The 15,158-nt window shown below is 45.8% G+C and overlaps 1 protein-coding gene across 2 annotated transcripts in view; it reads right to left on the minus strand.

Moving 5' to 3' along the window:
• The window catches only part of DDX11 (DEAD/H-box helicase 11), a 39,673-nt gene that overhangs the window by 22,820 nt on the left and 1,695 nt on the right, over positions 1-15,158 (minus strand). The window contains exons 1-6 of one of the 2 annotated variants that reach the window (XM_039547457.1): positions 14,542-14,591; positions 8,950-9,186; positions 6,564-6,650; positions 4,671-4,828; positions 3,160-3,208; positions 2,054-2,161 (exon numbers count right to left, since the gene is read on the minus strand). In XM_039547457.1, the coding sequence (XP_039403391.1) occupies positions 2,054-2,161; positions 3,160-3,208; positions 4,671-4,828; positions 6,564-6,650; positions 8,950-8,991 (444 nt within the window). In that variant the 5' untranslated portion in view covers positions 8,992-9,186; positions 14,542-14,591. Of the gene's footprint in view, positions 1-2,053; positions 2,162-3,159; positions 3,209-4,670; positions 4,829-6,563; positions 6,651-8,949; positions 9,187-14,541; positions 14,592-15,158 lie in introns of those variants that run through there. The other variant, XM_039547449.1, reaches the window with a different exon arrangement.

Below are 15,158 nucleotides of genomic sequence, written 5' to 3' on the forward strand. Positions count from 1 at the left end.
AAACGCCATGGCCCTCCTCTGCCACCACAACTCTTTTTCTGCATATCCAGTAGATTAAAAGCCAGGGCTGGCATTAGGGAGCAGCAAGCAGGGCAACTGCCTCGGGCCCCATGCCACAGGGGGTCTGCAAAGCTAAGTTGCTCAAGTTTCGGCTTCATCCCAGGATGGTGGGGCTCAGGCTTCAGCCCCAGATCCCAGTGAGTCTAACACTGGCCATGCTCTCTGGTTTATTTTGGCAGCCCCCAGACCCCTGGTTGAGAACCACTGTTCTACAGTACATGGATGCTGCCAGGTGTGCATACTTTGCCTTACTCAGGAACGAGTTACCAAATCTCCTGTACGCCACCATAAAGTTTATAAACAGCAAGCAGACCAAAAAAAAAAAAAAGGTGCCCCAAAGATGGTCTATTGCCTGCATCCATGGCTCTGTGGTTTTCCCATTTACGTCAGAACCTGCAGGAATACCAAAACAAAGCAAACATCAGGTGTTTGTGATGTCCCCAAAGTAGAAGAGGAAAGCAAGGTTCTTGAATGTATGACAAGGGTGGCCAAAACACAGTCCGTGGGCCAAACGTGGCCCTTGGGTGCTCTAATTTTTAACACAGAGGTTCACCCCTGGAGATTACAGGTTCCAGCACTTGATCCAAGTGTGACACTGTCCGCAACTCTTGTCTGGCTGGATATACTACAACTAACACACTGTTGTCATAATCTGTATCTAAAAAGTATCATATAAAGTATCATAAGCGAACTAGTAACATACTGGTCGTTAATACTGGGTCATGTGTGTACAGGTGATCTATGACAAGTTATACATATGTGCTGGAAATGTGTTTTTAAGATGTGTTTGGCAGAGAAAGCCTAAGTCACCCCAACCTCAGACAAAGGAATGCGGTCCCTCCTGCTTTAATGAGTCTCCAATGTCAGTTGAGCAAAGAGACACAGTGAAAGTACATTTACATAAAAGGCAAACAAAGCCATCAAACTAGTAAGTGAGAAGATAGTCACTTTACTAACTCAAGGGGCGGGGGGTGGAGGGGGTAGAGAGAGAGACTGCAAACATGAACATGGCATCAGCTCCCTGGTGGACACAGCAAGCTGAGCCCCAAGAAGGGATTGAGGATATAAGCAGAAAGGAAAAAGCCATTTTGGCATCCCTCACTTGAGGGACTAACAAGGCTAGAGCTCTTGAAGTCACAGAATAATGGATCCTTCAGCCAAGGGGGCTGAAGTCTCTGGGAACAGAGTATACGTGAGAAACTGGCATAGGCAAAGACTGTAACTTGCTGAAATTAAGTTTGAGTCCTAGAAGCATTTATTTGTTGGTAACCATTTCTATCCTTATACTTGGTATCACTTAAACCTATGCCACAAGTTAATAAACTTGTTTTACTTTTATCATAAACCAACTCAGTGCTTTCACTGAGGAGGGGGGTTTGTCAACCCCCGTTAGGTTAGTAAGATGCTGTGTACTTTGAAAGGAGCAGCAAACTTGGTAAGATTTTGTGGGTGCTACAGCAAGGGCGGAGCATTGCAGAGAAAGAGGTCTCTGCAGAACTCAGGAATTGGAGTTCACTGACTGTTACCTGCTAGGCAAGGTTTGGACTGGCAGAGTCCCGAAGAGTTTGCTGGCAAGGCAGACAAGCTGGCATGTCAGGGAGCTGACACACTGCTTAGCAGCAGCAAAGCTCTCACTTGCTGAGGCTCAGAGGGGTAACACAGTGGCTCACAGTTCTGGGAACCTCAGCAGGGTGTCACACCAAGCTCATGGTGGGGCATATGGCACCACCACAATGCCAAATTAAAAAGATTAGGGTAGCTAGTATTTGCTCTGATTCTGGCAACCTAAGCTAAGCCCACACATCACTAATGTCACTTTCAGAGGAGCAAAATCTGGGCACCTGAGGAAGTGAGTCTCAAATATTTTTACTAGGTGTTTACTAGTGACATAGCTGCCATACCCACACACATCTCCCGGGATTTCAAGAAGGATTGTTGTATTTTTAAGATAGCATTTAAGTTCCCCTGGGAACCACCTCAGAGTGCTGCATACCTGCCTGGACCCCAGTGACACCAGCCGTATCTCCTCACCAAAAGGGCTCTTCTGAACTTCATGCACAAACTGAGCCAGCTGGGAGTGTGTGCGGCTGCAGTAGTAAATCTGTGATTAAAAAGAAAAGGAAGACTGGAGGAATTCAAGGAGGGCTGTCTGCCTACCCTGCCATGAGAGAATCTGGATGGGAAAGACCCTCAAAACCTGGACAGGAGGGACTTTGAGACAGATTCATGGGATGCTTGAAGACCCCATGACTGCACACAGGACCATCTTTTGGCTGTCTAATATCCTGAGCAAAATAAGGCACTGCGTGACTCAGTAGGCGGGTTCAGCCTCTGGAACTATCATCCCACCTTTGAGGACCAAACCTGACAGCTGACAAGTGAATAGATGCAGATTCACGATGCCACACCCAGATGCCAGGGGGCACGCGGGTAGCAAGTTACCTACAATACAGCCTAGCAGTGAAAGGTGACATCTATGTCTCCCAATCTAACCAAGGAGTCAATGTGCGACTGGATTTCAAATAGCCCCCACAAGGTGTGGGACATTTAATAAAGCATTTCCTGCCTTGTGTATCAGGTGTGCCTTTCAAAGGCTGAACCTTGTCAGGGGCCAGCAGATTGTAGCATTGTCTCTTACTAACAGGAGTAAAGCAGAGGAAAAAACCCTGCTAAGACACATTTTAAGAGACTCTTGCCATTTCTCCCAAGTTTCAGAGAGACTCTCGAGAGGACACAGCAGCATGCGCCACCAGTCCAGGCACTAGAGAACCAAGTGGCAAGCAAGCAGTGGCTCTTAAAAGTAATAAATGGCCATTTTCAGTAGTGTGCATTTACAGTGACTTCAGGGAAGAAATCCTAGCGATCTCAGCAGAGTAAGCTGCCTAAACAGCCAGTATAATTCAAAAGGAAATGGTGGCAGAGATCCCCTTAGCTGGGCAGTGGCATCCACAAAGCTGCTTTTGACAGGTTGAGGAGTAATCCAGATACCCGATTCTTAGATCCCACTGTCCCATATCACACTGTAGCTCTAAGGAAACTTTAATTCTTCTTTTACACACATTGTAAAAGGGAAGCATTAGAGACCCCTCCACATCTTACCTTGGTCACATGCTCCTCCTCCAAATCATCATCATCATCTTCATCCAACCTGCGGGGGTGGGGAAAACAAAACCGTTTTCTTTCAGCGGCTCTCCAAAAGATTTGTCTCATATACAGTGCTCACCCATGAGAAAGTGACTTCGAGTGAGGTGGCAGCATCAGCTCAGGAAAAACCTCAGTCTCCTGAACCATTAGCTGTATTAAAGTCAGATTTTCTGGAAGTGGCCTGTAAGTCTGATGAACAGCAATCAGGGGTCAAACATGCACTTTTTAGCAGTTACAACTCCGGTATCCAGCACTAACCTGAGCATTCTTTGGCATTCTCTTTAGTAGGCACTTTACAGAGTTTATGAGGATTTACTAGCTCATGAGCTCCAGGCCCGTGCTAATCAGTTCCACAATATTCCTTGCTACGCTATTTAAAATGAAACCTCAAACACATATGTATGCACACAAAGCAGAGATAGAGGTCAGGTGAGCCAAAAATCTAATACCCGAGAGTCTCCAAAAGGTGTTAAAATAAACCAGAGTGCATGGCTGAGTGGTGCAGGCATTAAGTTTTAAACATAATCTGATGCAGTTTGCCATGTGTTTGAGCCTTTAGGATGAAACTGAGGTACTATCTGCTCTCTGCGTTCAGTAAAGAATCAAAGGTATTTAGTCCTTGACTAAAATCATCTACTCCCCATACTACTGCATAACAACATACGCTCCAGGTGCGGGCCAGGTTACGCCAGAAGTGACTGCATTTTAGTGCTAGGTAAAGCAATTCCATTTACATGTATTTTAGTAAGTGCTTTGGATTTATTCGGATGGAAGGTGCTATGTAAGTATTTATTATACTTGCTGGTAAATCCAAATTTTAAGTGTTTTGTTTTTCCCTGGTAACACATGGTTTAAACTGAAATCCAGATGCCAAAGGAACAACTGTGTTTATATGAGAGAGAGAGCGCGACTGTGTGTGGTTTTTATGCAGAGGTTCAGTGTCCTGCGAGATGTTCATGTCTTCTTTTTAAATGCTAGAGCCTCAAAAGCTGTCAGTACTAATCTGCAGGCTTAACATCTTTTACTGACACCCTGAGGAGTATTTTGCTTCTCTGATGTAAGGAATTTGAACTCAAGTAATTTACCCAGCACTCAGAGGGTTTATGTGGGGAAACAGGCCTGGATGAAGTAAATGGCTCTACACATTCCGGATAAAATGCACTTCTTCAGATCGGAGTTCAGGCCACAGTGCTGTCAGCATGAAGCTGATCCAGCTGAACAAAAGCCTTCGGGGTTCATGTAATTACATAGAAATACAGAATGTGCCTTCCAAGGACCACATAGGGGAGAAACTCCAGATTTGTGAGACAGAGAGATACATTTAGATCTAAAAGAAGGATGCCTAAGTTTCCACAAAAGAACCCCAGGAACCAGCAAACTAGAAACTCCCCCACATCATTATCACTATCTGAACGCGATACAAGCAGCAAGTCCCTGGCAAGGAATCACTCACTCCCAATCCTTACCCCAATCCCACTTTCTTCTCCTCATCACTCTCATACTCGGCAAGGATTAGCTCCTCCTCCTCGTGATCCAGCTGCTCTAGAACATCTGACCCTAACTCCGTCGACAAGATCTCCTTACTGAGCTGGAGCAGCCGCTGCGTCTCATCATCTTCAAGCCTCTGAAATTAACACACAGAACTATCATTCACTCAAGGACAGAGAGCACCACTCCGTACAACAGACAGTTCAGAGGGCAGCACCATCTCCTACAGAATGGACAGAACAGGATTCATCCACATCCCCAGCAGAACAGCACCAAAGGATGCAGTCAGTACAAGACAGACAATACAGATGTGCTTGTGCAGTGAACAGATGTGCAAAAATAAGTACTTATGTGCAGAACTGCCCATAAGTAACTGACATACCAGATCATACCAGCGGTCCATTTAGTCCATCATCCTGTCTGACAGGGGCCAGTACAAGACAGTGTACTGTACAAGTACAGTGTGCAAAAAAGCATGTAGTAGATCATAAACTGTCCATAAATGAATTTTCTCCTAGCTCCAAGCTGCTAGTGGTTGATTTATGTCCTGAAGCATACTCCATATCCTTATATCCCTTACAGCTTAAAAAACAAAACAAAAACATTGTGATGTTCTTATTCCTAGAAGTATCTAACCCCTTTTATGGATTCTACTGAAATCGTCATCAATAATATCCTATGGAAGTAAGTTCCATGGCTTAATTTTGTGCTCTGTAAAAAGGGGGGCTTTTATCAGCTTTAAATTAATCACATGTCCGTTTCATTGAATGCCCCCTTGTTCTTGTGTCATGAAAAAGGGAAAACACAGCACCTGATCCTCCACCTCTAGATTATTCATTATTTTGTGTAACTCCACCTTATTGTTATTTGTCTCTTCTCTAAACTAAGCAGTTCCATTTTTTTCAGTCTCTCCTTACATGGAAATTTTTCATTATACCTAATTATTTTTGTCTCTGCGCCCTTTTTAGTTCAGCTATATCCTTTGAGATGGTGTGACCAGAACTGAATACGTATTCCACGTGAAGGCATGCCAACAATTTATATGATAGCATATTTCCCTAATAGGCAACTGAACACAGAATTGCCTGCTCAGGCACACAGAATGAGTGTACACAAATTTCAGCAGGTGTCTCTGAAACTTTGGTCCATAGCATAACCAGATGCATAATTAGATGCTCAGAATTGGGAGAACTAAGCCAGCCCCCCCTACCAGCCCTCTTCTTAGTGAGCAAAAATAAAATCTACTGTCTTTATTCACAAAGCATGGCCATTTCCAAACCACCTTAACATATCACTTTGTGAAGCAAGACAATAGATGTAATTGTTCCCCAAAGGGGAACCTAAATAAATAAATGAAATAAAAAACCCTCAGATTAATTTCGTGGAGCTGTTTTGAGGTTTTTTTCTGCCACAATCAGGAGCTGAAGTTGAACCCAAATCTAGAGACTATTTAAAAAAAATAATAATCCACCACATTTGTACTATTTTTAGTGAATTTTCAAAGCAACCAAACAACAAAGCTTTTCAAAAACACTAGAAGTAGACATACAGGATGACAACAGAAGGGAGTATAGTCCACCAAAGTACAGCCTCTTCCTCTCCAGGCATACAAATGCAATCACAGGAAATATTCCATATCAAAATCACATTTCACACCCATATCTTGAGAGCTTCCAAAACAAACACAGACAGAAATTTGTGACCCACAATCCAAGACTTTAACACCCCCATCTTGCAAACACTTACGCACACAAGTAGTCCCAATGACTTCAACGAGAATATTCATGAGAGTAAAGGCACACGTATGAACAAGCGATAGCAGGACCTGAACCTCTGGTACAGAAATTCCTCTGCTCTCTTGGCTAACTCACCTTTCTTTTTGATGCATATTTGAGTTGCACGTTATGGCGAATTTTCTCAAGACGATCCTCTCGCTTCTTCCTCCTGATTTGTTCTTCCTGAAACAAAAGATGTATATAGGTCAATTTACTAATTTAGGCTTAGAACCCAAACAGCATTCCTCTCTAGGCTCCCCAATCTCCCTTTGTCCTGAAGACCTGCTCCCCCTCCTGCACCCCCTTCACTCCTAATCCCTGCAGCCCCTCCTGCACTAACGTGGGGAAACTGACCTGCATGCATGAAGCAGCTGACATTGCTGCTCACACCCCCAGGACTGCTGCTCCTCAGCCCTAAGGGGCTGTGTGTGGGGGGGGAAAATGAGGAGCAAAATCAGGGCTCCCTGTATCCAGGTCATGTTCCCGTCCTGGGGGGGGGACGGGGACGGGACGGGGACGGGACAGCTAACAAAAGCCAAAGCACCAGCCATGCGCTGCTCCCACTAAAAGGGAACCATCACACGATCTTATCCTTCACATTTCTCATATGAACTACCAGGGTTTGAATTTAATTTTCGTATGAAATTGGGGTGAATTTAAAAATTGTTTAAAACATTTTAAAAATATGAAGAACTTTAATACTGTTAAAAAAAAAGTATCATTATTCATACTCATGTTGTTAGTCCTCCCCCGCAGGCAGAGAGGCACAGAGACTAGGATCAAGACCAGCTGTGCCCTCCACAAGACTAGGCCAACCCTCCAAATCAGACCCAACCCACATGCCTCCCCAGACCACCCCCCCTGAACTGAACCAGACCCACATCCTTCCCCAGACCAAACTGGACCCGACCCACATCCCTCCCTAGACCAGGGGTGCTGGCAGGGGGATGGGGCAGGGGGCACTATGTCTCCCCCAGGGGCACTGGTGAGAGGATGGGGTGAAAGGACTCCAGATGCTCCGCGGGGCTTGTGCCGAGAGGGCTTACCTGGAGCAAGGAGCACGCACTGGTCAGGGTGTCTGTCCACTGGGTGCCGGTGCCACCTCCTGCCCAGCATGGTCCGAGACCCCCACACTCCCTGGCTTCTGCACACATGTGCAGCACCCTCCCACCAGCACTGCCCCAGGCCTGGCAGGGGCCCGAGAGCCCAGGGAGGCAGCGGGTGGTCGCGCCACAGGAGAGCCCAGATGTCCGAGGCAGCCAGAAACCCCCCAGGCCTGCCGCCAAGCCTCCGCCCCTTCCCCCCTCCCGGCTCCACCCAGTGGTATGAGCCTCTGGGAGGAGGAGGTGGGGCCACAGCAGCTGAGGGCTCCTCTCAGCCGCCATCACTGGCCGGAGCACTCAGCTGGCGGCTGGCTGGCCGAGAGGAGCCAGGGGGCAAGGGAGTGGGGAGGGAGAAGGCAGCCCTGGCCCTGCTGGGGGAATGCTGGGCAGGGGAGAGAGAGGAAGCAGTACTGCAACTGCTTGGTCACAGTGCGCAAGTGGAGCGCCAGGCCAGGCCAGTGCACAGCACCCTCTCTGGTGGGCCGCCCTGCGCAACCGCCCCAGCCGCCCACCCCAAAGGCCAGCCCTGCTTATACCTCCAACTGCCAGCAATCAGCAGTTAGCCATCTGCTATATGGCTAAGGCACTTCCGGAATCAGTGAATTCTGATGATTTGAGGGGCATCTGCTGATTTAGATGTTTTTCTAGACCAGTGGTTCTCAACTCTCAGCTCACTTGGGGCCAATCAGCACACAGCTGCGGCCCATGCGACATCTTCAGGACCATACAGGTAGTGTATATATTGTGTGGATGCAGCCCACATAACACCTAGAGAGCTTCATATGCAGCCTACAACGGTAAACAGGTTGAGAACCACTGCTGTAGACCCTATGCTTTTGTTCTCTCTCCCACATGCAGTTTCTGATCTTTCTGGCTGTGAAGAGCCATGTGACCATTAATCTCTGTCATCTAGTGACACAACCAGACATTGGTGCAGAGAGGGTTTGGGAATCCTCCCATTTTTAATATGGGATTATCTTTGAAACCAGTTTATAGTCACTGTGTGCCAGTCTTGTTTCACTGCAGTTAGTCACACCAGAAACATCCAGCTAATGGTTTAAACCACTGGAGCTGAAAGTCCTTCTCAGCTGCCATTGTTCCAGCTCATTGAGAAGATGTTCTCCAGAAATACAGCTGAAAGTTATGAACATGTAAATAGCTGCATGTCCTCCCTATACTAATAATCAAAAGAATATTAATTGGGACACTTGCCATGGTCCTTAGAGACAAGAGTAAAAGTATCATTTACATATGATCAGCTACAAGTGCTTAGCAGATCAGAACATTTGACTTTATAAAGTTCCCTGTTCCTATTATGCTGTCCATTGTGTTCCTTACAGACTGCTACTGATCCTGACTACAAAGAAGCATTTCCTGACCTTTAGTCTGTCCACCATGGCCTGCTCTTCTTTTTTCTGCATAAACTCAGTGATCCAATCTAGCTCCCCTGCTGAGCCCTGGCAGTTCGAGGCCTCTGCGCTGCATGATGTAGGCTGTTGTTGCTTGTCTTGTCCATTATGTTCATCTGCGAGGAGGCGGGCCTCCTCCCGCTTCTTTTTTTCTTCAAAATCTCTGAGCCAAGACAGTGCTCCACAGATAAGACTCAAGGATTTTCCCTGCAATTAAAAAAAGAACAAAAATATTCAAAAACACATGGTGGAAATGGGAGTTATCACAGCCCTTAAAATAATCCCCATGGCAAAACATATTTTGTTATGTTAAAAATGCCTCTGTGGATCTCAGGTTATGCTTGAAACAACAAAAGATTTTATTCAAAGTGTACTGGATGCCATAGAGCAGGGGTCAGCAACCTTTCAGAAGTGGTGTGCCGAGTCTTCATATATTCACTCTAATTTAAGGTTTTGTGTGCCAGTCATACATTTTAACATTTTTAGAAGGTCTTTCTATAAGTCTATAATGTATAACTAAACTATTGTTGTATGTAAAGTAAATAAGGTTTTTAAAATGTTTAAGAAGCTTCATTTAAAATTAAATTAAAATGCAGAGCCTCCCGAACCGGTAGCCAGGACGCGGGCAGTGTGAGTGTCACTGAAAATCAGCTTGCATGCCGCCTTTGGCACGCGTGCCATAGGTTGCCTACCCCTGCCATAGAGGTTGCACAAGATAAAGGCCTTAGCCTCTGATGTTTGCTGGTACTGTAATAAGAAATAGGAACCCTAAGGCTTATGCTATGGGACAGTCAGCTATGGAAAGAGGTGGACACGAGTGAAAACAGTGCTCAGCTTCAGCAGCAAAACCTCAACCAAAAAGTATATCCTACATTATTTATATGGTAAGCTGTGTTAACTCCGCCACAAAGTTTTTGTTTCTTGAGGACTGCAGTGATCACCAAGTGCGTGATTTTACAAAAATGGAGGAGTACACTTATGTTTACAATAGAGCAGTGGTACTCAGACTTGTCTGAGTTAGCAGCCAAAGAAAGAATATTATCACCACAGAGATCAATTATATGAATCTGAAGAAATCTGGACCCTGTTTCTAGATATGTTTCCTCCTCTCTTTCCCTCCCCTCATTACCTCCTTCCCTCCTCTCCCTATTCATGTATTTCTTCTTCTATTTTATTATTGTTACCTCCACCCTAACATGTTGTGTCTATATAGTTGTTGTATCCTTGGGGCAGCCGGTGTAGGAAGCAATCACTTGAGGCCAGAGAGCAGACAGCTAACCAAAACCTCCATTTTATTTACAGAGACAGAGCTCACTGAGCCGGTTGAAACCGGCGGAGCTATCCCTTAATAGTCTAACTCAGTTGCCATAGTAACAAAACCCATGACAACCAAATACACAACATATTCCTCCCCCCCTAATAAGAACATCCCCTAAATAAAACACACACTAAACTAGAGAAGGAGGGTAGACTGCCTCCATTCCCGGCTAAACCCTGGGGATTATTTTGCCCCATAACCGTGGGTTCGCCCTAACTAAAGATCCAGCCGATGAGGAGGCCTTCTGTCTCTAGGTGGATTATGGCGAACTTCTGGTGTTGTTGCACCCGAAAGTACTAGGGGCTCAGGGTCCGCAGCACGAATAGGTGAGGAGGTGGTATCAGCTCGTGCTGGGCAAAGGGGTATCTCAGCTGCCGGCAGTAATGGAGGAGAACAGTCAGGAACAGGTGACTCATGATTCGGTGTCTCACCAGGAGGGGTGAAGTCAGACCCCTCAACTGCAGATGGGTCCTGAAGACTGGCATGACCTGGCAACAGCTGATCTACATGTCGCCGCCAGGTAAGATTCTCTGCAGTCCGGACTGTATAGGAAACAGGTCCTGTTTGAGTGATGACTGTGGCCGGGACCCATTTAGCTCTGGAAGTATAATTCCGAGCCAAAACTGGCTGCCCTGGGCTAAAGGTTCGGTCTTTTGCTCTGGGTGCCCATCTGATGACTTGATATTGCTGCTGATGTTGCACAGTTTGTCTGGGTTCAGAAGGTTTCAGCAGATCAAAGCAAGTGCGCAGCTGTCGTCCCATCATTAGAAAGGCTGGGGAAGCCTGGGTCGTAGCATGAGGTGTGTTTCTATAGGAAAGTAAGAAGGTATCCAGATGCTTTTGAATGGAGTGTTGTCCCTTTGCTGATTTCAAAGCGTTTTTCATTGTCTGCACAAATCTTTCAGCTAATCCGTTGGTGGACGGATGATATGGTGCTGACGTGATGTGGTGTATCCCATTTGCCTTCATAAAATTTTGAAACTCCTGAGAGACGAACTGCAGTCCGTTGTCGCTCACAAGTTGTTCTGGCAGACCAAAATGACTAAAGAGTCCTCGTAGTTTTTGGATAGTACTCTCTGCAGTAGTGGACTGCATTACAGAGACTTCTGGTCATTTAGAATGGGCAACTACTGCCACCAAGAACATGCTTCCTTCAAGGGGGCCAGCAAAGTCAACGTGAATACGTTGCCATGGGTTTTCAGGCCAGTCCCATGGGTGTAGGGGTGCTCACTGGGGTGCATTTCTTACACCCTGACATGAATACAAGCTTTTGCCTTCTCTTCAATAGCACTGTCCAATCTAGGCCACCAAAAATAGCTTCGTGCAATTTCCTTCATGCACACTATTCCACAGTGACCGGAATGTAGCTGTTCTAACATCTGTGATCTCAGGGGTGGTGGAATAATGACACGCCTCCCCCACAACAAACAACCAGATTGGACCGATAACTCCGTCCGCCTGGACATGTAGGGAACAAGGTCGGGTGAGACCGGAGAGGTTTGTCGAGATTTTCCATGCATCACCAGGTCCATAACTTGGGATAATACTGGGTCAACGTGGGTTGCCTTCTTTATCTGAGCAGCAGTGATGGGTGTATTCTCTACCTGTTCAAAGTAGAAGATTTCCTTTTGGGCACTATCTTGATGTTTGACCGGTAAAGGCAACCTTGAGAGGCCATCTGCATTGCCGTGCAGAGTGGATTTCCGATATTTGATTTCATATGTGTGTGCAGAAAGTATCAATGCCCAACGTTGCATACGACTAGCAGCTAATGGGGGAATGCCTGTGTAGGGTCCAAAAACTGATGTCAGAGGTCGATGGTCTGTAAGAAGAGTAAACTTTCGCCCAAACAGGTACTGATGAAACTTCCTAATTCCAAAAACAATTCTTAATGCCTCACGTTCGATTTGGGCGTAGTTAGTTTCTGCTTTGCTTAGAGTGCGTGAAGCAAAAGCAATGGGTCTTTCTTCTCCCGAAGGCATAATGTGTGACACGACCGCTCCCACTCCATAAGGGGAAGCATCACAGGCCAATTGCAGGGGTAAGGATGGATCAAAGTGCGTTAGAACTTCAGAATTTAACAATGCATCCTTAGCTTTGTTAAATGCAACATCACAGGCTTCAGTCCACTTCCAGGCTTTGTTCTGCCCAAGGAGCTCATGAAGTGGTTTTAGCAGTGTGGCTAACTGTGAGATGAACTTTCCATAATAGTTCAGTAGTCCTAGAAATGAGCGTAGCTGGCTTACATTTCGAGGTGGGGGAGCCTCCACAATAGCTTTAACTTTTGCAGGGGCCTTATGAAGACCTGCAGAATCGATGATGTGTCCCAAATATTCAACAGAGGGCTTGAAGAATTCACACTTGTCTTTGCGAACTCGTAGGCCATACTCTTCCAGTCTTTGTAGGGTAGCCTCTAAATTCTTTAAGTGATCCTCTTCATTTCTTCCAGTGACCAGGATAGCACTGAACTCCTGACAAGCCACACAAGATCTGGTCCATAGCCCTCTGGAACAGGGCGGGAGCCGATGTGATTCCGAAGGGTAGGCGACAGTATTGATAAAGCCCCTTATGAGTCACAATAGTCAACAGCTCTTGGGACTTTTCATCGACTTGCATCTGTAAATATGCTTGACTCAGATCAATCTTACTGAACTTTTGTCCCCCAGCCAGGCCTGCGAAGAGGTCATCGATGCGGGGAAGCGGGTATTGCTCTGCACACAACACTGGGTTGACAGTGACTTTAAAATCACCGCAAATCCGGAGAGAGCCATCTTTCTTCACTATTGGAACGATAGGAGTGGCCCATGAGCTATGGGTAACTGGTATTAGGACTCCATTGGTGACCAGGCGCTCCAGGTCTGCTTCAACTTTTGGCCTGATGGCATATGGCACAGTTCGGGCTTTCAGATATTTTGGTGGACTGCCAGGTTTAATGTTCAATGTCACAGTGATTCCCTTCATACTTCCCAAATCATCTCCAAAAACAGCAGCATGTTTCCTTAGTATAGGGGTTAGACTGGTTTCTTCTTTAGTCATCCGGTGCACTTCTGCCCAGTTCAGCTGAATCTTCCCAAGCCAAGACCTACAAATTAAGGCTGGGTAGTCACCTCTCACCACAAACAGTGGCAATTTAGCCGCCTGTCCATTGAGCTCCACCTTAACATCAATAGTGCCCAACATGGGCACAGCTTCACCTGTATACGTCTTCAGAACAGTTTTTGTTGCCTTAAGCGGAAGATGCTGTAGCTTTTCCTTATACACAGTCTCCGGAACCAGCGAGACAGCTGTACCGGTGTCTAGTTCCATGCGTATAGGTTTGCCCTCCAATAAGGGGGTTATCCAGTATTCATGTGAGCCCGCTGCCAAAGACAAAACATGCAGTGGCACTTCCTCTTGTGAGGAGGTGTCACCTTGATCATCCTGGGTCTGCTCTAGGGTATGCAAGGTTCCTCTTTTTGTCGGCCAGACCACAGGCCTCTTTTTCTTTTGTTTACAGGCATACTCAAATGTGTCCCTTTTTGCCACAGTGTCGACACACCAGGTCCTTACACCAGCATTCTGATGCCTGGTGACCCAGCTTACCACAGCGGTAACATTCTTGACTCTGCACCGTTTTGTGGGTCAGTTCTTGTGACACTTTTTGCACCCTAGGGGATGCACCGATGTATTGTGCCTCCCTTGTAGCCAGTTCCATGGAGACAGAAATATCAACAGCCTTCTGTAATGTAAGCTGAGCCTCTGTCAGTAGGCGCTTCCGTATAGCTTCACTGCAGAGGCCACACACTAACCTGTCACGCAGGGCATCATTTAACATCTCTTTAAATTCACAGTGTTCTGCTAGCTTTTTTTAAATGGCTACAAATTGTACAACTGTTTCATCTTCCTTTTGGTCTCTTTTGTGGAACCTATATCTTTCAGCAATTACCAGTGGTTTTGGGGAGAAATGAGACCCCAGGATTTCCACAATGTCACTGTAAGATTTAGTCTCAGGTTTAACAGGGTATAGTAAGCTGCGTAGCAGAGAGTAGGTTTTAGCCCCTACAACAGTTAAGAATATTGGCACCTTCTTCGCTTCTGTAATGTCATTTGCAATACCAAAAAGCTCAAAACGCTCAGTATACACATGCCACTGCTCTGTATTCTCATCAAAAGGCTCCAGGGGCCTGGTCAGAGTAGCCATGATTTTTAGTTTCACTTTCACAGTTAGTGCAACAAGCAGCTTTTTTTCTTTGTTTGGTCTTTACCTTGACTTCTACTTCCTTCTGTTACTGGAGCAGAACCAGGATCCCATCCTCGTCGCCAGTGTTGTATCCTTGGGGCAGCCAGTGTAGGAAGCAATCACTTGAGGCCAGAGAGCAGACAGCTAACCAAAACCTCCATTTTATTTACAGAGACAGAGAGCTCACTGAGCTGGTTGAAACCGGCTGAGCTATCCCTTAATAGTCTAACTCAGTTGCCATAGTAACAAAACCCATGACAACCAAATACACAACAATAGTGTTGCCTGGTTTTGTATTGTCTGGTCTTGTATTGTTTGGTCTGACTTTTTGACAAACTGTAAAATTGAGTAATTGCATAAATTCTGCTATGAAGCACATGGTATTCAGAAACATATACAAGCTGCAAGTCATTTATCTTTTTTGTACTTCTCGTCTGTTTCTTTAAGAAAATCAGTTAAAAAAATAATCACAGAAAACCCACAAGAGGAGACACATTGATTCAAAACTAGATGCATTAATACAAGTTTCACAAGAAGGATTTCCATAAGGAAGAGGAACTAGCCCACTGCTAGACGACAAGCCCCAGAGATGTGGCTCAGTAGTATTTGCAATAATGAGAACACCACAATCATAATTACATT

This window comes from Mauremys reevesii, linkage group 1 (assembly GCF_016161935.1).
Source record: "Mauremys reevesii isolate NIE-2019 linkage group 1, ASM1616193v1, whole genome shotgun sequence".
Taxonomy (NCBI): domain Eukaryota; kingdom Metazoa; phylum Chordata; order Testudines; family Geoemydidae; genus Mauremys; species Mauremys reevesii.